The sequence below is a fragment of the Tupaia chinensis genome, unplaced genomic scaffold, assembly GCF_000334495.1.
Source record: "Tupaia chinensis unplaced genomic scaffold, TupChi_1.0 Scaffold143826_1, whole genome shotgun sequence".
NCBI classification, from domain to species: domain Eukaryota; kingdom Metazoa; phylum Chordata; class Mammalia; order Scandentia; family Tupaiidae; genus Tupaia; species Tupaia belangeri.
In genome coordinates, this window is record NW_006203676.1 from 154,486 (window position 1) to 176,394 (window position 21,909).

Genomic DNA, 21,909 nt, shown 5'->3' on the forward strand with positions numbered 1-21,909 from the left:
CAGACCCCAATTTCCATCCTCAGAGCTGTAGCTGGGGGTCAACATACCCACCCCTGATGGTCCCAAAGAATATCACACTACTGTCAAACAAAGAGCTCAAAAAAAGTTAGCTAGTGGAGATCTTCTCCCATGTTTTTGCCTCTGTCTAAAGCTGAGACAAACCTGTCTGCAGGAATATTTGCCATTGAATGACTATCCCACAGATCAAGGAATTGAACACCAATCACATCCACATACTCAGTGCTTTCCCCCGTTGCAGTGGACCTCATCTCCCATAAAATCACAGGGAAAGTCTTCATCTCTATCCCAGAACAATATCCAGTTAGTACTGCTTTCTGTCCCAGTTGAAGAAAACCTAGTCTTTGAATCAATATTTAGTTGCCTGTGGGAAGCAGTCAGTTTCTCAAGTACCCCTGGGTATAGAGTTCTCTAGGTATAGCAGTCCTAGCTGTATTCTGGGTTGGTCTGAGTAGAGATTTCCAGGTAAGGGCCCTACCAGGCAGGTAAAAAAAGGTGGGAGAGGAATTAGATTATTAGCCTGGTTGGGAGGAATCTCATCTCTAAAACCAACAAAACTTTAGAAAACTTGAACTTATAATCATTATAGAAATTTTCCTTCATGGCGATCATGAATTTTATCATATACTGTGTTTACACTACAGTGAAACTTGTAGCAGCAAGAATGGGTTTTAGTTTTAAGTGGAGGTAAAGGAAATGAATATAATGTACTGGTCATTAAGACTACCTTTAAAAAAATCAAACAGCTCCCACAATGTCATTTTATACACATGTCAAAGGCAAGGAAAGATGATCTGCTGTTTTAGGTGGTCCATCTGGCTGTATCCTAATCAAGGAAAAAGAATTGAGGTGCTAATAGGGATAACATGAAATAAAACAGAAATGGAACTGGTGAGAGTGGCCCCCTGAAGTTCTTAGGTTTCTATGTTCAGGGTAAAGATTACCCTGCCCACAAAACGATCATTGATGACATCATTTATGATGCCTTTGCCTTTCAGTTGGCACTGCACGGGCACCGCTTGGTTCTTCACCACATCTGTAAAGTGCATTGCCACCAGGGGGGAGGTGTAGTTAACCTGTAGGTGGAAGAACAATGAATTCTAAGTCGAGGAGGTGGTAGGTGGGAAACGATCAGATATTCAGTGCAGGATGGGATAACCTCCTCAAAAGGGAGTTGAGTAAATCCCACGCTGCTTAGTCATAAATGACCAAAACAACTGACAAGCAGTTCTCCCTGCCTTGGAGAAATGACACATTTCTCTCTTAAGTCACTGTCAAGTGTCTGACTGTCCTCTGAGAGAAACCAATTCTGACTCAGTGTGATATGATTTTCTGGATATCAGACCATGAATCAAACCAGAACTATTATCTATCAAACCCCTATGCTGGAGATGAAGCCTTCACTGCTTCAAAGGTTCAAACGGGAATGAACTAAGTATCCTGTTTGGGCAAGATTGAGCACCATGGTAGTAATTTGCTCCTGGTTCTGTCACTAATTAACTATGTAACCTTGGCCTAGGCACTTTCTCTCTCTCTGAACTCCAATTTTCCCATTTGTAAACTGAAGAGTTAGGCCAGATCATATAGAAATTCTTTCCAATATAGAAAGGAGTGTCTTGGTTGGGATCAGAACTCTAGGAGGACTCTGGTTGTGGACAGCAGCTATTTACCCCTCTGTTAATACTTGCTGCTCTCTAGTTCTCATGTGTTCCAGTCAGCCCTTCCTTTGTCTCTGAGCTCTTTCTGACAGCAAAGACTGAAGGGAATTTGGCTTACGTGAGTTAGTTTGCCGTAGTAAGGGTAGTAGCGGAGATCAAAAGAAGCCGACTCTGGGTAGTAATTGATGGATCGGATGTCGTTTTCATCACCTCTCTGTAAGCAAAAGCAGGTATATGTTGGGTGCTGAGTCATACAGTGGGCTGGAGTCTGTGCTAAAGGGAGTTGTCCACCAAGTGAAATCACTGTGCGACCCACAACCAACTGTCCCAGGAAGACCACAAAAGCAGAATGGGGCAGAGCTCAGACCTGGCCTAGTTCCAGAGGAGCATTTCCAAGGAGTGACTGTGCCTCAGCTTTTCAATTCAAAAAATACTGATAGAAGTCCTAGGGTGAGGAGGCCAAAGGTGCTGGCATCTAAGGAATCCAGGCAGAAGGGCTCCAAGGGGCTTATAGTAAGTAGTACTGCTCTGGAAAGAAGGCCTACCACTCTGACCCCCCTTCAAAGAATCATACTGGGCCTTGTACTCAATCTGGAACTTTGGAGCTGAGGCAGGTATAAGAACACGTGCACTAAATCCCATCCCACAACTTGCACACTGCAGGCTTGGTTTTATTCGAAGTCACATCAGGTGCATAGGGACCTGATGCATAGGCACACAGCCTATGGTTCTGCAATTGGCTCACCTAAACTCATGTCTCTGACCACATTCTACATACTGCCTCATTACAGTAGGTAGTCAGGAGGATAAGAACGAGGGACTTGAGTGATGGAAATGATTAAAGTAAACAGATCTATCCTCATCATGTCACATCAGGTAGGAGGCTGCCTATACATTTGGCTTACCTTAAATAGCAGAAGTCTGGAAGATAATACGAACAAATAATACTTCATTCTAGCAAGTCACTTATCTGGGTCATGTGATTATTTCTGTCAATATGCTGTAATTGTTCTTATATAAGCTGAGCTTTCCTCAATTTAGTCTAGTAATTATCTCATCCTGCTCAATTTCCACAAGTGGGTGTGGATTTGACCAGTATTGATTATTATAAAGTATATAGAGACTCTTAATATTTCTTTTTTTTTAAGGTACAGTTCTCAGAAATGTTCAACACAAGATGAAAAATGAACAGCTTCCATTAGGAAACTACACGGAGAATTCAGTCCAATTAATACATTGGTTTAAAACTGAGCTGTTCTTCATGACTTATTTATATATTCTTCTAAAGAGTAATGAACTTTATTTTTTGTTAATGGCTTTTTGGATCAATTCCATTAGTTTGTAGTCATACGTCACATGTATGACTGCTCACATACACACACCTATATGTGAACAGTATACACGGCCTTCCTACCTTGTTCACCTGGCAAACATTGCCTTCCTTCAGCATAGCCACCTCCCAAGTGGAACTGATCTTTCTCTCTTCAAACTCCTCACTGCACTTTTCACAGCACCTGTAATACTTGATTGCCTTGACTTCAGAGACAGAGTCACATTTATCTCAGCACTCCTAACACTTGCTTTATAATAAATGATCAACAAATGTTTGCTGAATATGGGATACTGGATGAATAAATGCTGCCTTTTGCTGTTTTCTGATCTGCCACCATGAAGACTGGAGCTTTGGGCTGTCTTTTTCGTACTGAGAATGGGATTACCTGCCTTCACACATTTGCAAGGCAACTGTCCAGGGCTGGGGTGCAACCGATGTCCTGGAACAGAAGGGAGCTACTGCCTGTTTAAGAAGCAAACCTAAGATCTAGGGCTTTTTCCTACAAAGGAGCTAATTGGTGCAGATGAGATAGGAGTTAATGGTCCCTCCAAGGACAGTTAATTAGCATATTAATGGAGTTCTGTTTATACTTCCCTTGTAGTCATTAGTTATTGCAACACCCAGTGCCACTGGTCATTGCAGCAAAATGTGAAATTCAGTTTTAAAATTGGGGACTAATGACTGTGATGAAAGCTGTTTGTTTAGTTCAAAGAAACAAGTAATTAGAATTAAAAGTGAAAGTGTAAACAGAATGCCAATTAATGACTTGGCACACTGCTGTTCCCTGCTGTGGCCTCCTAAGTTAGGTTCAGTCTTGGGCTTTCACAGGTGCAAATCATGACACACTCACACACTGTACATACAAACACACATGAATTGAATACTTTCTAGCAACAGGGAGTCCTGAAGGCACTAAAGGGAGATGTAGTTATGAAAAGGTTAATCCTTTCCCTAACCTACCATCCATATGTAAATCCCTGGAAGGGATAAACTACCTTTTTCCATAATACAGATGTGCTAACAATGCTTACTCAAAAAAGCACTTTACCTGAACTTTGCAGGAAACCTTCACAGGCTCTCCAAGCTCAGGACGAAAGCCTACAATCTATCAAAAGAAAGCCAGTGTTTTTTGTTTGTTTCGCTCTGTTTAAAAACAGACTTGACAGTGAAAACGAGACTTTTCTAAGCCCCCTTAAGCCATCCTTCTTTGGGTATAAGCTTCATTCCTTTAGCTCTCTAAGAAATGTTACAACAGAAAATGCAAAACCCATCTACAGAGCTGCTCAGTTCAGCTTACTCTTTGCTATATTTGTGCCTGACAGTCACATACAGGGGAAACTGCAGCAAGATAACCCTAAAGATGTGAAACACTTTCTGATTTCAGGAGAGATGTGCCTGGTAAGGCTCTGCCATACCTAAAGCATAGCAAGAGAGAAGGAAAATTTATGTTTTATGATGTAAGAACTGCCCCCAACCATGCCCCCATCCCCATGTGAATTCCCTGTTCCAAACAACTCAGCCCATTCTTTTTTTTTTTTTTTTCTATAGGTTTTGTGCACTTACTGGGGGTGAGGAGAGAGAAAGGAAGTGAGAAATCACCCTCTGGGGGATGACCATGCTGCAATCCCTTCTCCATTCTCCTCTCAGGATTTTGGGCGTGCACATGAGCTGATGTGTTTTTCAAGCTGTCAGGTCCAGCACTTGAACCACAGAGTTAGCCATGTGGAATCCAGCACCTTAACCACCACTCCACCTGCTGGCCCAAGGACCCCATTCCTGACAGAAGCCATCAAGAAGCAGGTTTGGGAGTGGAGGAGAATGACAACAGGGAGTGTTTCGGTAGAAAAAGGAATTAATAGGTTTGTTTTGTTGCTTGTATTTCTGATGCTGGCAGTAAAAAAAAGCTAAACCTGTAGTGTGTGAAGATAGAGCCCAAGGGAAATGGAGCAGCCAAAGCCCTCCTACCCAGCTTATCCAGTTGTCACCAATCAGATAGCAGAGGTTAATATACCCGGTTCATCTTTAGGAGGATACAGGGCTGTCCAGTTGAGTATCCAAAAGTAGGGTCCTCCAGACCAGAGCAGTTCTTCAAGAAAGAGCGCTTAAATTGGCAAGCCTTCTTGTCCTCATCCTCATCACCATCTTGGATGAAATACTGCCCTGGAGGGCAATCTACATTCATTTCCTCTTGAAGACTGTCATTGTAACCTAAAGAATGTGAGAGTGGCAAAAGGTCATATTAAATAGGTGCTAGCAGAAGGCCATATTCTCAGTAATCTTCCCTCGCTGTTTCCTTTCTCAAACTTCCCTGTTTGTCTCTAAAAGTCCACTGCATCTACCCTCAGTTCTGTGACCTGGTATCAGATGTTCAAGGGTCTTCACTGGCAACTTCCTTCTGTGAAGCCTTCTCGGTTCATCGCTTCAGCCCATTTTGATTGCCTGCCCCCTTGCTTATCATTCCCTTGGAACTTCTAGGTATCCATTTCTGGGTCATATGAGTTAGTCATTTTATAGCTTTTCTGTTTTCCATAATTTCTTTTCAGATGTGGTAAACTATAAACTTAAAGAGTAACCTTCCTACTTCTGGGAGAAGAATAGCCACATAGTTGATAGATTGCTTGACCTAGTTAGTCCTGTTAGCCCCAGTCTCCACCTACTCATGTTCTAAGTTGCTCAGTTTGTCAGAGGAGACTATGCACTTATAATCTACCAGAGAAAAAACTCAGAATGTACTGCTGGATCCTCATCTAACAGGTTCTGATCTGGCTTTGATATTATTAAGAGGCAACTGGAAATTTTGAATCTATTTCAGTTATGACTGTATTTTTAATTTTCCTTTGACAAAGCTTTATTCAGTTCGAGGTTTTATTTTAATCTTTCATTTTTTTTTCTGGACAAGAACTGTGCTCAACAAATAGCTTTCTAAATAGAAGCTGCAATCACATGCCCATTGTTTCTCTCAAGGTAGTTCCATTAAAAATAATGTGACACAGGCATGACCCTTATTGCAAAATCTCAGTCCTCATGGAAATGAAACTGATACTCTGAAATGTCTATTTCAGAGATGTGCTCTTTTTAGCAGAACATATTATCTACTCTTAGGAAGGAAACACCCAATGCTTTTCCTAATGTTCTCTGCCTCCAACATCAAGTCCAATGTAGTATTTCTCCATGTATTAGCTTCTCAAAGGGATTTCTTCTGAAGAGATTCTGGCAATGTATTTGCAACAGCTCACAAGCATTTGGAAAGAAAAGAAGACATTGCGCTGGCTATGATGTCTCAAACATCTTTGTAGCCAAAAATGGAACTACATGGATTCACAGAGAACCCAACCCCCCTCATTTTATAGGTGAAGAATCCAAAGCCCCAGACTAATTCAAAATAACACTGAGCATTACTGATATAAAGCTGAATTTCTAACTCCTGGTCGTATAATAGCAGCATAAACTTATGAAAGACAGCAGTTCTTAAACTTTAAACTTCATGCAAATCACCTGTGGATTTTGTTAAAATGCAGACTCTGATTCAACAGGCTTAGGGTGAGGCCTGAGATTCTGCTTTTCTATGAAACTCCCAGTGATGTTCATGCTGCTGGCCCCTGGATAACACTTTCAATACCAAAGACACAAAGAACATGGGTGTGGGTTCAAAGACTGGTTCTACTGCTGGGAATCTTTGATCAAGTTACTTCTTTAAGAGCCTTTGCTTTCTCACTCATAAAACTGAGGATGATTGGCTCTGTAATGCAGGGTTAAAGTTAAAAGACAAAATTTATGCATTTAAATAATACTTCCTGGCACAGATTGTTTTCCTAATTCAGTGCACATTCTACTAGCTACCTTCACCCCTATTTCATCAAGGCCTGGACAACCAAGATAATCTGAGTGACTTTTTCCACCCCACAAGGATTAGATGCAGCAACATAAATCCCACTGGGGGTGCTCCTCAAGATAGCTAAATAAATATAGACCATATGTGTTCTGTGTTTAACCTTAACCAAGTTACTACTTCAGCTTCTACCATGTGGAAGGGCCTCCCACAATGCCATTCATTTATCCCTGAAAATTTCTCTGATGAAGCTAGATAGATATCATGAAAATATGTGGGATCAAAATGTTGCAGTGATTGCCACTCAAAGATTCTTATTCTAATTGTTTTATGGAATGCTATTAAATAAAGATACTTGCTCTCTCTCTTCAAGATATCCCATCTCCAAGACATGAATTCTTCTACCTTGAGAAAGTATAGGAGTCAGGAATCTTCTATCTCTGGAGAACATTCTCCATTTTTCACCACTAGCTCCTCTCCAGTATTATCTTACATAAAGGATCATTACTGAACCTAGGGGATATGCTCAGGACTTAACTAGGTGCTGTTGGATGTTCAAAAAGAGAAAATAAATTCTCTGCCTCAAAGAGTTTATTATCATCTTGGTAGAGAGTTGGCTTATATGCTTCCAAGGCAACATACAATCACACACTAGAGCAGTTTGATTGTATGACAGAGACTGGGGGAATGCAAAGTTAAGGAAAGACCATGATGGGTTGGGGTTAGGAAGACTAAGATTTCTGGGCCAGATGAATGTTTAATTTTGAATTCTCACCAATAACATTTTGGTGTTTTGTTTTGTTTTGTTTTCCATGCTGCGATCCTTTCTCCTACATTCTCCTCTCAGGACTTTGGGCAATCACACACACATACTTGAGAGATGTGTCTCTCAAGCCGCCATGCCTGGGACTCGAACTGCCAAGTTGGCCATGTGGGATCCAGTGCCCTAACCACCACACCACCTGCTGGCCCACACCCATCACCTTTCAAAAGAACTTTCCACCATTCAGAGGAACTTACCCTGAAGAAAACCATTTAGGCTAATCACATAATGCTGCCAAGTATCAGGTTCAGAAACATTGAAGTTGAAGTTAAGACTATGGGCGAAGGGTCTGATCATAACGCCTGGCAATAAAAACAGACTTTGGATAGATTAGCGCATTCTCGTTTTTTTTTTTCCCCCTTTTGTATCAATTCCCATGAAACCACCACCCACCCCCACAATCAAAATGAAAAGGACCATAATTTGCCAAGTACCATTTTACTTTTACTCTTAATAATTGAATCTCTAAGTCATTCTCAGGAAGAGCCAAAGTTAATTGAGGCTGAACATGCTGTGCAGGCAGATTTCTGTCCAGCAAGTTCTGACAACACAGGGCATTTGGGCACACTCACCAGGAGACTTCGCTTGCTCAGTGAAGGTCGGTATGTAAGGACTGATGGTCAGAAATAGCATGTACATGCAGAGGGTGATCACAGCAGCCAGGGAAGCATAGAAGAAGAAATACATGACCAAGATCAGGCCTGTAGAACAATCAAAGATGAGCATGGTCAGTGCTTGCCAACAAGCCCTGCCTCCCCACTTTAACTCACACACCAGAACCAAACCCAAAAACGAGGTGGCTTCCCCCCCCCCTAGATTCGGTATATCCTTGCTCATTCATATTTCACCAATATGGAATTGGTGAAGATTATTCAGGAGTCTGATTGCAGTTTACCTTTACAGTATCTCTAATGGAAAGGCTTGCTGAGCGAATGATGACTGTAAACAAGATTACAGTGGAGTGCAGTTTAAAGCCTTGCAGAGGGCAAATTGCTTGAGAGTCCTCTGGGCAATGGTTGATGTCTTCCTAAGTACAAATTTTTATTTGCTATTCATTAAAGCAGGTGCCCTGAAGAGACCTAGCAGCTTGGTTCCAGTGATTATATGTATTTGTAAGTGACGACAGAAACAGCATTTCTTTTCGCATAGTCTATAATTCAAACTTTTGATTAATTACCACTGGACTTGCCTATAATCAAGGCAAAGGGAGGTTTTATCCTACTTATTTTGAATCTTATTCAACTTTATCAAAGTGTGAGTGGCTCTGGTTTTCAAAGAGAACACTAACACAGGGTGGAGAAAGGAGGAGGAAGCAGTGCTTAATCACTGATACTGGGTGCCTAAGACTATAGGCAAGTTACAGAACTCTGTTACCTCTGATTCCTGGGTAGAAGTTTAGTATTTATCTCATATCCTCATCTATATCCCTAACAATACCTGAAATTCAGCCTTTCTTTATGTCCTATCCTGACTATATCAGTTCTTAGCTGTTTAATCTTGGACATGCTGTTTGCCTCCCTGGGCTTCACTTCTCCTCATCTGTAAAATAAGGACAAAAACAGTACTTAACTTCTTAGCATTGACTATGCACATAAACAACATAGCACAGGGCCTGGCAGATACTAAGTGCTTTATAAATGGCAGACATCATCATTGCTATTATTAACATTACTATTATTACTATAGGACCAGAAGCATAGCTGTGTAAATTCACTCTCTATGGGCTGTATTAGCATTAGGTTTGCCCCAGGATGAGGCAACAGGGTGAGGTGAACGAGCATGAGAGTACTGCTGAGAGGCTCTTTTCAAGCCTTCCTTGAAGCTCTGCCAGGCAATGTTATTTGGCTCCACTTGCAGCAATGACATGATATTGGAACTAAGATTTTAACTGAATCATAAACTAGAAACTAGAACAAAGCACTTAACTTTGCTGTACCCCAAACTGAATCCAAATACTAATTTTTAACTTGAACCATGAATCAAAAAAAAAAAAAAAAATCAACTAAAAAAATTTTAAGAGAATGAATGAAAAAGAAAAAATAGGAGTGGAGGAAGGGAGAAAAAGATCCATAGTGATCCAACTGGAAATGGAACCGACTCTATGTTTTATATGATGAACATTAGCACGTTGATTCAGGTGGAGTCCCTGGGGAAGAAACAATGGCACCTGTGTACCTGTGATACTTGGCTGTTGCCCTTTGGCTATCATAATGCTATGTATTCTGTGCTTCCTCCTCTATTCCTGCATCCCTATCCCAGGAATGAATCAATAGTTGGAGCCATCCTGGGGTATATCAAAAAACTCAGTTTCATGGATGCGGAGAAAGTGATGGAATGCAGGAACAATTCCTTGGAGATATTTTCCTTCTTTCCTAGGAGATGTGTGGCAGGAAACTGTAGATGGGAGAATAGCACTAGCAATGAATCCCTTCAGCCTCACTCAGGAGTGAGTGCCCTGAAGTTTATAATAGATTGTCTCAGCCAGGCTCCAGGTCAAACCAAACACGGCCCCTACCCAAACACATTGATTTCTCCAATTCTCTCTGTCCCAGATGTCCAAGTTTCTTGGGCCCCCTCCTCTTGATAATCTATAGTTCTCTCCTGAATACCCTACCCAAGCTCAGATAGACCATTAAGTGCCCATGCTCCCAACTCTTCACTCCTCCCACCAAAATGTCCCATTAGGTCCTGAGGCCCTACCCACCAGGCCCTTGCTTGTTGTTAAACATACGGTGCAGTGTTCTGGCAACAGAATGGACTCTGACGTTCATCCAACCTGTGTCTGAATCCCAGCACTGCAATTTAGTAGCTGCGTGACTTTAGACAAGTTACTTACCCTCTCTAAGTCTCAGTTTCTGCATCTGTAAAATGGGGATAATAATATTACTACCTCATATGGTTCTTGTCAGTATCCAATAAAATAACATATAGTTCCTAAAAGTAGGGGTTGCCTAGCTACCAAAGGAAAAGCCCAAAGTATATAAACAGGCTTGGCAAATATGATGGGCATGCTGATGTCTAGGTTGGGGCAGGATTAGATAGTACTCAGCTGGGCACCTAGCTCTTACAGAAGAGGCCAGGAAGCATGTGCATTATGGCCTACACATTAACATTGCAATTTGCTCTTACTCTTTGCCCAGGAGTACCCCAACAGAAGACGCCTGGATTTTTGCACTCTCCTTAAACCTGCTACCCAGGGTACTGGCTATGCCCTACCATGCAGTGTTCCCACTGCCATATCTCCTCTGGACATTTGAATCTTCCTCCCTTCTCCCCACTTATTAGCCTATGTATTGTCTTCATTGGGAGAAATTTGGATTAGCTCATTTAGTTAAGTTCCAATAGCTAGCTGTTTAGGGGTTAATGCATGGCTCCCCCTCCCAGAATTACAATTGCATTTTACAAAGGCTATTTTTCTAGTCCTCTTTTAGACAAGAGAGAAACAGCTGTGTCCCTTTAGAGCCCCAGTGAGTCTCCAGCATTTGTCTGTATCTTCCAGAATGTTGGAATGTCCTTTAAATGGTACATTTGTTCCAGTTAAAAGTTCGAGGCATAGGCAGGGGTGGGGTTGGGAACTGAGGAAGGATGAAGGGAAATGGGTATTATTCAGAGTCCCACATGTGCTATACCTAATTCCAGGAAGCAGGGCTGATTGTTTCACCCTTACTGAACTGAATTAGCAACTTTAAGTATAAGGGAGAGAATTTTCAGCCAAAGGGGCCTTTAGAAGATATGACCATCACAACAGTAAAAATAGACAAAGGGGATTACATCAAACTAAAAAGCTTCTACACAGCAAAGGGAACAATCAACAGAATGGTAGAAATATTTGCAAGTTATACATCCAAAAAGGATTAACAACCAGAATATAAAAGGAATTCAAATAGCACATCAACAAAATAATAACAATAATAATCTGATTTTAAAATGGGCTATTGAGATATGAACAGATAGTTCTCAAAAAAAAAAAAAAAACCCACACAAATAGCCAACATTGCTAATCACCAGGGAAATGCAAATTAAAGCCAGTGAGGTACTATCTCACCCTAGTGAGAATGGCTATCATCAAAACACAAAGAATAACAAGTGCTGGCAAGGTTATAGAGAAAGGCAAACTCTAATGCACTGTGGATAGGAATGTGTATTAGTACTATCATGGGTAACAGTGTAGAGTTTCCTCAAAAAATGAAAAAGTCATCTCACTACTGGATATATACACAAAGGAAAACAAATCATTGTATCAGGAGCTATCTGCATACCCATGTTTAATGCAGCACTATTCACAATAGCTAAGATATGGAATCGACCTAAGTGTCCAAAAACTGATGAATGGATAAAGAAATGTGACATATTTACACAACAGGATATTATTCAGCCACACAAAGGATGTAATCCTTCCATTTGTGGCAACATGAACAAAGCTGAGGAAAAAATGCTGAGTGAAATAAACCAGGCCCCCAAATACAAATACTGTATGTTCTCAACTCATTAGTAGAGGCTAAAAGACCTGATTTCATAGAAGCAGAAAGTGAAATGATGGATACCAGAAGCTGGGAAGGAGAAAGGTGAGGAGGGGATTGCGAGAACCTGGTTAACACATACAAGAGAAAACTAAATGTGTGGAATGAGTTCTAGACTACTGGAGCACACTAGAGCAACTATAGCTGGTGACAATCCAATGTATACACCAAAATCGCTAAAAGAGTATTTCAGATGTGTATGACACAAAGTAAATGAGAAATATTTGAGATATGTTTATTGCCCCAATTTGATCATTACATAAATTGTATTTGTACATTGAAAAACCACACTATAACCCCGTGAATATGTTAAACTATCAAATGTCGATTACAGAGTATTAAGAAAGAAAAAGAAATACTATTGAGAAATTCACTAGAAAAGTGTTTTAAGGAGCTTGGATGTGTGTGTGTTTGTGTATGTATTTATACACATGTAAATAATCAGTGTTTTGCTGCTAGGTTCCAGGTTTCTAAATAATTTAGTTAGGCCCAGCCATAGTTGTCATGGGCAGTAAAACAATGTTGTATGGTACTGGAGCTGCATGAGAAGCCTGGGTTCAGAGCCTGGGTTAAACTGAATGTCTACGGTCCTGGCTGGCTAGGAGACTGGAGGCTAGATAACAGCATGGCAAAACTCTGTTAAGGGTCTCTCTCTCTCCCTCAATAAAAAACTTTAAAAATTATATAGCTAAATAAGCATATGAACTAAAACAAATTAAATTCTGCAGCACATTTATCTGCATCTGGTAGTGAAAAATAAACCTGTCTCTATCCTATTTTTATGAAGTACTCTTCTTACCATTTACAATGCTCAAAAATAAGTCAGAGGACATCACACCAGCTAACAGAAAGCTGGTACTCATCTGAAAATAGGAAAAAAAGAAAAAGAAAAAGAAGGCATGGCCATTAAGTTTAGCCACTTGGACTTCCTTGGCACTAGGGGACACATTTCATTCACAGTGTCATAGGGACCAGCAGTTTCCCATGTAGTCAACTGTGGTTCAAGTCCCAGACCCAGTGGCTTAAACCCAAGCCGGGCATGTGTGCGTGCGTGCCCAAGATCTCGAGAGGAGAAGGAATCGCAGCATGGCCATCCTCCCTGGAGGGTGATTTCTCTCTTTCTGTCTCTGTCTCTCTTTCTGTCAAGTGCAAGTGCCCTACAGCAAAAACTCTCCAAAAGAAAAAAATCATTCATAGTGTCATCTATTTATTTTTTCTCCTTTAGATGAACTGAGTTTCAAACCAGCAGCTGCTCCTTTTCTGGGTTGTACAGAGAGTGTGGCAAGTATGAATTCTACCACAAGCTAAATCTTCTGAGGAGAAGGCTCAGCATTAATAGTTTAAGAGATGGGTAGAATCCTGGGAGGGAGATGCTGGAGTAGTTGTGAAGTAATAATGACAACAGCATGTGGTACAAAGATAAAATACTAAGGAGTACAATTCTGCCATTGATTAAGCAATATGGAGGCTCAGCCTTAATCTCTAGTAATGATCCCCTTAAACTTAGTTCCTCTGCATCTACCATGGGAGAGTAAAGCACCCACAAGCTGAGGTTAGGGGGTCTCCTCTGACATTACTAGGTAAAGTGATGAGGCTTTATAAACTCTTGATCAGGCTAGCAGGGACTCAGGTCTCATATCCTAGAAACAGTCTTCTGCAAAGATAATGCCTTCAGCTTGACAATTTTGACACCTTATTGGAGCTACATGCTCATTTTGTGAGAAAGGCAAGACTGGGATTGTTTGCCTTGGTTGGCAGGTGAGGAAATAGGTTCAGAGAGGGTAAATGCTGAGCCTGAGGTCACACAGCCACAGGATAGAAATTTACAGGACTGGAACTTAAAAAAAAAAAATCTTGTGCTTTTCCAATTCATTCTCAGTCCCAGTGGACTTCCATTACACAATAAAGTTTGTTCAGGGACTAGCAGTTTGGTATAATGGCTATGTTGCTGGACTCCCACATTGTCGACCACAGTTTGAGTCCCGGACCCGGTGGCTTAAACTCATGCCGGGCGCATGTGCATGCATGCCCAAGATCCCAGGAGGAGAATGGAGGAGAAGGGATTGTGGCATGGCTACCCTCCCGGGGGGGGATTTCTTGCTTTCTGTTTCTCTGTCTCTGTCTGTCTTTCTGGCAAGCACACGTGTCCTATAGCAAAAACCTCTCCAAAAAATAAAAAATTTATATATAAAAATAAAGTTTGTTCATCCATTTGGAGTTTGTTCTGATGGTATCTGTCCAAAGTCCAGGGATTTCCCTAGGGTTTGGTACCTTTACATGAAATGCTAAGAGACATTGGCAGACAAGCCCATCCAATGTATAGTAAAGAGCCCTCGACACCACGCTAAAAGCAAAGGACACCAGACTGTGGCATGGGAACAATTGGGACTTACTCCAACTCTGACCTGTTCGGGCCAGAGACATCCTTCTCTCCGAATCCCACAGGTATTCATTCATGATCTGCAATTTCTGCCACCAGGCATTGCCTGTGGGTTGAGCCTGACCCTCTTCCTCCTCCTTTTCCTCCTCTTCCTTCCCTTCTTTCTCTTCCTCTTCTTCCTCCTCCATATCAGGAACTATCACCGCCTGGGCCTCTTCCTCTGCTTCCTCCTCTTCATCTGCTAAGTAGTTCTGGTTCACTTCATCCTGGTCATCCTGGAAGAGTGACAAAATAAACCCCCTTTTTGAAAAAAAAAAAATTCCAATGATGCATCCCACCAGCCAAAAATAAATGGAAAGAACTCAATATTTGGAGATACTTTAAATTTCCACTTCCCATGAACATACCCATTGTTATAAGAGGCAAATTTTCTTTCTCTTTGTTCTTTTGGAGGAAATATCTTTCTATGACCCTTCTGGACTCAGTATTCTTTATGTAGAGGTCCAATTTTTATTCTTGGCTTCAGGCATTTGGATTCTTCCCCTAGGACTGCTCATGTCACCACTCTGTCCTGGGACCTTGGCCTCGTATTTAACTTCGGCCTGTCAGGGCAGAGCTGAGCTCACACTGGAAGACAGAGTATAGTCTTAGACATTTATGTCTGTGATGACAAACTCCTAGCCCAAGCCATTTTTGTCTTAACACCCTGTACACTTTTAGCTGCTCAACCTCACCATCCCAACTTGTGTCTAAAAATAGCCTGGGACAGACATCAGGTGGAGAAGCCACCTGCTGTATACCTCCTCAAAACTTAGACTGCCTTCCCAATGGGAACAAGAGGTGGGGTGTTACTTGCTGTTTCTGACTATTGCCCTAGTGGGAATCTCTTTCTGCCTTAAGGCAACTGAAAAGACCACCTGGGATCTGGGATTCTAATGGACATTTTCTTAGTCTTCCCCTGTATCCTAGGCAAAAAAGCCAGGCACACAGTAAATGCTCAGCCCACATTTGTTGATTGATCACAGCTATTTCTTGAGATTTGCAACTGTAGTCTTCTCTGAATGGTTCTAAGAAAATGAACAAAAACATGAAGGATGGATGGAATGAAGGAAGAATAGATAGAAAAGGAAAAGAAAATCACCAGACTTTACCAAGTAGTGTTTCAAATACCTCCCAACCACAGACTAGAGATTTTGTCTTTGCTCTTTGAGGGTTTGCCAAGTCTCACTGCAGCAGCAGAAAATGAAGCCACCCTTTTTTCTCTTTGCTGTGCAACTGTCCAAGTCTGAAGAATGGCAGGGCCTGTGCACCTGTTAGGGTTAAATGTGTCAAATGCTGGAGGCCAGGGACTCCCTGCTGCCCTCTCCCTGCCTGATTCCTCTGAGGCCACTTAGAGGGCACTCAGCTAAAACTGCTTTGGGTGGGAGGTTTAGCAACTTGGATTGTTCGGAATCAGTAAAAGTGATATAGAATGACAAAGCTATACTCTCAGCATTCAGTCTGCCCAGCACTCTCTTGCTCTTGATTATAAGCACCCTTGAATTGCAGTCTAATATATTCTAATGTATAGCTCTATTCACACCCTATGTGAAAACTGACAGGAACCTTTACAATTTGCTTGTCCATCTGAGGCCTAGGGAGGGGACAGGATCTATCTAAGTCAAAGCCATGCAATATGGTTTAGACATGTATAGACTAGCCATGACAGAGTTGATAGTCTCAGAACCTAGGTCTTCTGATATCCTGGACAATGATGTTTCTTCTTTATCACACTGAGCATAATTACCTAGAGGCAACATAACAGATTTTTGAAGCATAATCTTATCTTAGGTTCTGTGTTCCCAAGAGATTTTGGGTGACTCTGACATGAACTCATAGAATAGAGCTTAGAAAAATAAATTTAGGGGCCAGCAGGTGGCATGGTGGTTAAGGGTGCTGGACTCCCACAAGGCCGACTGTGGTTCAAGTCCCAGACCTGGTGACTTGCTTTCTTACTTTCCTTCTTTCTGCCTCTGTTGCTCTGTCCTTCTTTGGTCAAAATAAAATAAATAAATAAAGCATAAAATAAAAATAAATAAATAAAATAAACATCACCCATTACTCAATGCTGAATGGATTAATACATGTTCTTAAATTTCTTTCACTTGTGAGTGAACCTATGTACACATTAAGCCTCTTAAACTATATTATGAATACCCAGGGGGAAGATCCATATTTCCAAACCACTTGATAGTCCTCCACAGTGTGAAGCTTACTGCCAAATGCCCAGTGATAACTACCTGACTTAAAACTCCTGATGCAGGACTCTGGGGTAGTGGGGTGGGGGTGGGTTGCTCTCAAAAAGCTTATTGCTCTAATCTCAGCAATAATGTGTACTAGAGTGGGCAGTAACCATGGCTCCCAGAGAACCTAGTGCACCAGAACATCTCAGAGAATTCAAAGTATATTTCATCATGGAGGAATTTATATTCCCCTGTAGATTTTTTGAACCACTTCCTTTCCTCTCCTGGTTGCCTATGCTGCCTTCTACCTCTGCTCCACAGAGAAGGCAGCTGGCCTTGGATTCAGCCTGATCTTGTTTATAGATATGAGCTCTCACTATAATCCTACTAAAAGTGGCTTGTGGAGAAGCCACCTGCTGTATACCTCCTCAAAACTTAGACTGCCTTCCCAATGGGAACAAGAGGTGGGGTGTTACTTGCTGTTTCTGACTATTGCCCTAGTGGGAATCTCTTTCTGCCTTAAGGCAACTGAAAAGACCACCTGGGATCTGGGATTCTAATGGACATTTTCTTAGTCTTCCCCTGTATCCTAGGCAAAAAAGCCAGGCACACAGTAAATGCTCAGCCCACATTTGTTGATTGATCACAGCTATTTCTTGAGATTTGCAACTGTAGTCTTCTCTGAATGGTTCTAAGAAAATGAACAAAAACATGAAGGATGGATGGAATGAAGGAAGAATAGATAGAAAAGGAAAAGAAAATCACCAGACTTTACCAAGTAGTGTTTCAAATACCTCCCAACCACAGACTAGAGATTTTGTCTTTGCTCTTTGAGGGTTTGCCAAGTCTCACTGCAGCAGCAGAAAATGAAGCCACCCTTTTTTCTCTTTGCTGTGCAACTGTCCAAGTCTGAAGAATGGCAGGGCCTGTGCACCTGTTAGGGTTAAATGTGTCAAATGCTGGAGGCCAGGGACTCCCTGCTGCCCTCTCCCTGCCTGATTCCTCAAAGGCCACTTAGAGGGCACTCAGCTAAAACTGCTTTGGGTGGGAGGTTTAGCAACTTGGATTGTTCGGAATCAGTAAAAGTGATATAGAATGACAAAGCTATACTCTCAGCATTCAGTCTGCCCAGCACTCTCTTGCTCTTGATTATAAGCACCCTTGAATTGCAGTCTAATATATTCTAATGTATAGCTCTATTCACACCCTATGTGAAAACTGACAGGAACCTTTACAATTTGCTTGTCCATCTGAGGCCTAGGGAGGGGACAGGATCTATCTAAGTCAAAGCCATGCAATATGGTTTAGACATGTATAGACTAGCCATGACAGAGTTGATAGTCTCAGAACCTAGGTCTTCTGATATCCTGGACAATGATGTTTCTTCTTTATCACACTGAGCATAATTACCTAGAGGCAACATAACAGATTTTTGAAGCATAATCTTATCTTAGGTTCTGTGTTCCCAAGAGATTTTGGGTGACTCTGACATGAACTCATAGAATAGAGCTTAGAAAAATAAATTTAGGGGCCAGCAGGTGGCATGGTGGTTAAGGGTGCTGGACTCCCACAAGGCCGACTGTGGTTCAAGTCCCAGACCTGGTGACTTGCTTTCTTACTTTCCTTCTTTCTGCCTCTGTTGCTCTGTCCTTCTTTGGTCAAAATAAAATAAATAAATAAAGCATAAAATAAAAATAAATAAATAAAATAAACATCACCCATTACTCAATGCTGAATGGATTAATACATGTTCTTAAATTTCTTTCACTTGTGAGTGAACCTATGTACACATTAAGCCTCTTAAACTATATTATGAATACCCAGGGGGAAGATCCATATTTCCAAACCACTTGATAGTCCTCCACAGTGTGAAGCTTACTGCCAAATGCCCAGTGATAACTACCTGACTTAAAACTCCTGATGCAGGACTCTGGGGTAGTGGGGTGGGGGTGGCTTGCTCTCAAAAAGCTTATTGCTCTAATCTCAGCAATAATGTGTACTAGAGTGGGCAGTAACCATGGCTCCCAGAGAACCTAGTGCACCAGAACATCTCAGAGAATTCAGAGTATATTTCATCATGGAGGAATTTATATTCCCCTGTAGATTTTTTGAACCACTTCCTTTCCTCTCCTGGTTGCCTATGCTGCCTTCTACCTCTGCTCCACAGAGAAGGCAGCTGGCCTTGGATTCAGCCTGATCTTGTTTATAGATATGAGCTCTCACTATAATCCTACTAAAAGTGGCTTGTCAATAAAGCTCCTCCCCACCCCCATAAGAATTGGTCTTCTCAGAGCTAAGGTCTTACACTGCTTAAGCCTTACTTCAGCAACCTCCAATATGTTTTTCCTCTCCCCTGTTTCCAGGTTTAGGTGAACGCTATGTTGTGCAAGAGATGCCTTCCTGAAAAGTTCTTCATTAGTTAAATCCTGCATAAATGCACTTTTGTACAATGACTATAGTTGGCCTTTCAAATGCAGGTTCACATCCACAGATTCAATCAACTGCAGATGGAAATTATTAGGAAAAAAAATAAAACAACCACAACAATGAAAAAATACAAATAAAAAACAATACAATATAACAGCTATTTACATACCACCTACATTGTATTAGGTATTATAAGAATGTATAAACCTATGACTTAAAGTATGTGGTAGATGTGCACAGGTTATATACAAATACAAGGGGTCTTCAAAAAGTTCATAGAAAATGCATCTTACAAAAAAACTATGCATGGATTTTAAAATTTTTTGCACCAAATAAACTCGTACTTTAATTCAATTTTTCCATAAACTTCTTTGGAATTCCCTCATATTATATCATTTTATATAAGAGACCTGAGTGTCTGCAGATTTTAGTATCCATGCTGGTCTCTACAACCACTTCTCCACAGATACTGAGGACCAGCTGTAGTTAACAAAATCCAGTAGAGAATCCTTTGATGATGAGAACCCTTATCCCTAAGGTTCTGTTTTTGTCAGTTTCCTGAGTGGTACAACCTTTATGTGATAGCATGTATGAGTGTGCTTGGATAGGGTAGTGGGTGTGTGCTGAAGCCATTATGTTTCCCAAAAATGGAAGAGACTGAAGGACAGAGGGTGGCTCCATTTTAAGTAATCTAAATATATAAACATATTAAAACACAGTATGATCCAAAGGATAAATTTGTGCCCTACATTGAGTAATACCCTGTAAACATTTGAATTATTGGTTATTTTTTTAAAAAGAGAGATTAGCACATGACTGCACCAAATAATTTTTTTTTAATTTGACCAATATTGTAAAGAGCAAGATCCCCTGATGCATTTAAAATCCAAACCACTTGAAAAATAATTGATATAATACACAATATTTCAAGAACATTGCAAAGAAAAGAAGCCAAGCAAGAGTTATATACACCCTACAGATTGTGACTGCTCTGAGAGCTGGAAGGGGCTTTTGGGGATATTGAAAGAAAGATATAAATCATGGCTAGAAAGTTAAGGGAAGCCCTCTGTAGATTGACACGGGGTTAGAAGAATTAGTGTTTTCTTCTGCTGACTTGTTAGTAGTCTTCACTGAACTTCCTAGTTATATAAGTGGCTACATCCATAAAATGATGAATTAGGCTCAGTTTCCTGTTGGGGCTGAGATCACAGTCCTCTCTGGGGAAGATTTAAGAATACACCCTCCCAAAGTACTAGGTGTGGCATATATCAATGATTTATAGCAAAGTGAATGCAAAGAAACTTTTGGATCAAATAAATTTGTAATGCACCCTGGCAATAACACCAAGTGTGTGTGTGTGTGTGTGTGTGTGTGTGTGCACATGCATGTGTGTGTGTGCACGCACGTGATAGGCAGGGTGGGTGGCAGGCAGAGCAGCAGTGGAAGATCAGGGGTTCGGGAGTTTCAAACTGCAAATACAATGGTAAGAGTACAAGAGTAGAAGTGAGGACACTTGAATTCTCGCTTTGGCTCCTGTGCTAACTTGTAAGTCACTTCTTGCTCTGGGTCTCAGCAGCCTTCTTTATATAATGAGGGGTTCTGAAAAGATGATGTCTAGGATGTCTCTAAGCTCCTATGGAAGAATCTATGATTTTAGCTATGGTTTGGAATTTCTACTTTAGAAAAAGAGCAACTGGATTCTAAGAAACTACCACCCAAAGAGACTGAGCTGGCTGGGTAGGCAGTGGCTTTCATTTCCTCTTCCTTTTCCCTTCTCACTTGGCTAAATTTCTCGCTCTCAGAATGAAACCTTTACTTCCAGATTCCAAAATGTCTGTTTAAATTCTGGACCCCCAGGAAAAAAAGCTATTATTTTCTGATACTTTCTCCTTCTTTTATCTTTGTTCCACAGGAATAGAGGCATCCTCCTTCCGTCCAGCAGTTTAGGGTGCCCTGGGATGCTGGGAGTCACTGCTCCTTCTTGAAACTCTGAGATTCCTAAACTTCGCTGTTTCTGCCCATCTCAAAGAGAGGTAGCCTAAAGCCAAGGTCTACACAACCCCCAACCCACCCATTAAAAAGGGGGCAGCAAAATATTCTGCCCCCACCCTAGGACTCACAAGTCTGTAGCGATAACCGTAAGGAAAGGCCAGAGCCCTTCTGGACCGGAGCTGCCTTCTCATGGCTGTTCAGTGGGTAAAGACACGGCAGAGGCAGGCAAGTGGGTGAGAGTACTGCAGCTTCTGCTGGTACAGGAGACAGTCGGTGCTTGGGACACTTGGCGCCTGGTAAAAGTGAACCCTCTTGGCATGAGCCCTGCCCCAAAATAATCCAACATGCCCCTCTCTCATTGGTTGGCCCCTTCCCTGAATCAAGGGAAAGCCCTTATGGAAAAGCAAGCTCATCATTACAGGGAGGGGGAAATATTCTGGGTCACGAGGATGAGCAACTCACTCCCCTCCTTCATGTGTCTTTCCACCCCTTGCCCTTCTCCAGTCCCTGAGATATGATGGATCCAATTGAAATCTTAGGTCATGTTCTTCTCAACTGAGAGTTGGATATCAGTGTATGCAGGAAGTGGGGTGTGGGTGGGAGTTGAGAGTGAGGGGAGATGGCCAGGAATAACTTGCTTTTTTCATAAGGCTGATCTCATGCAAAAGGATCTAGGGTGTCAGGAAAAGATTCCCTTTGCTTTCCCC

General features: G+C 41.5%; 1 protein-coding gene across 2 annotated transcripts; it reads right to left on the reverse strand.

Annotated features, from left to right (window-relative positions):
• Positions 1-932: 932 nt before the first annotated feature.
• Positions 933-21,442, reverse strand: ATP1B4 (ATPase Na+/K+ transporting family member beta 4). 2 transcript variants are annotated; one of them, XM_006165213.2, is made up of 8 exons: positions 21,331-21,442; positions 14,587-14,836; positions 8,234-8,362; positions 7,859-7,963; positions 5,021-5,217; positions 4,058-4,114; positions 1,795-1,890; positions 933-1,094 (listed from the first exon to the last, which is right to left on the reverse strand). In XM_006165213.2, the coding sequence occupies exons 1-8, from the start codon at positions 21,391-21,393 to the stop codon at positions 933-935; spliced, it is 1,059 nt and encodes a 352-aa protein (XP_006165275.1). In that variant the 5' UTR covers positions 21,394-21,442. The 2 variants fall into 2 exon arrangements, with proteins under 2 accessions (XP_006165275.1, XP_006165274.1); XM_006165212.2 differs by having other exon boundaries at positions 14,575-14,836.
• Positions 21,443-21,909: the final 467 nt, after the last annotated feature.

Excerpts from the sequence above, each read along its gene's own strand:
- ATP1B4 (XM_006165212.2), bottom strand. The coding sequence starts at position 21,393 with ATGAGAAGGCAGCTCCGGTCCAGAAGGGCTCTGGCCTTTCCTTACGGT. Across the intron at positions 14,837-21,330 it reads ACGGTTATCGCTACAGACTT|GATGACCAGGATGAAGTGAA; the intron begins GTGAGTCCTAGG and ends TCACTCTTCCAG. Across the intron at positions 5,218-7,858 it reads CCTAAATGGTTTTCTTCAGG|GTTACAATGACAGTCTTCAA; the intron begins GTAAGTTCCTCT and ends CACATTCTTTAG.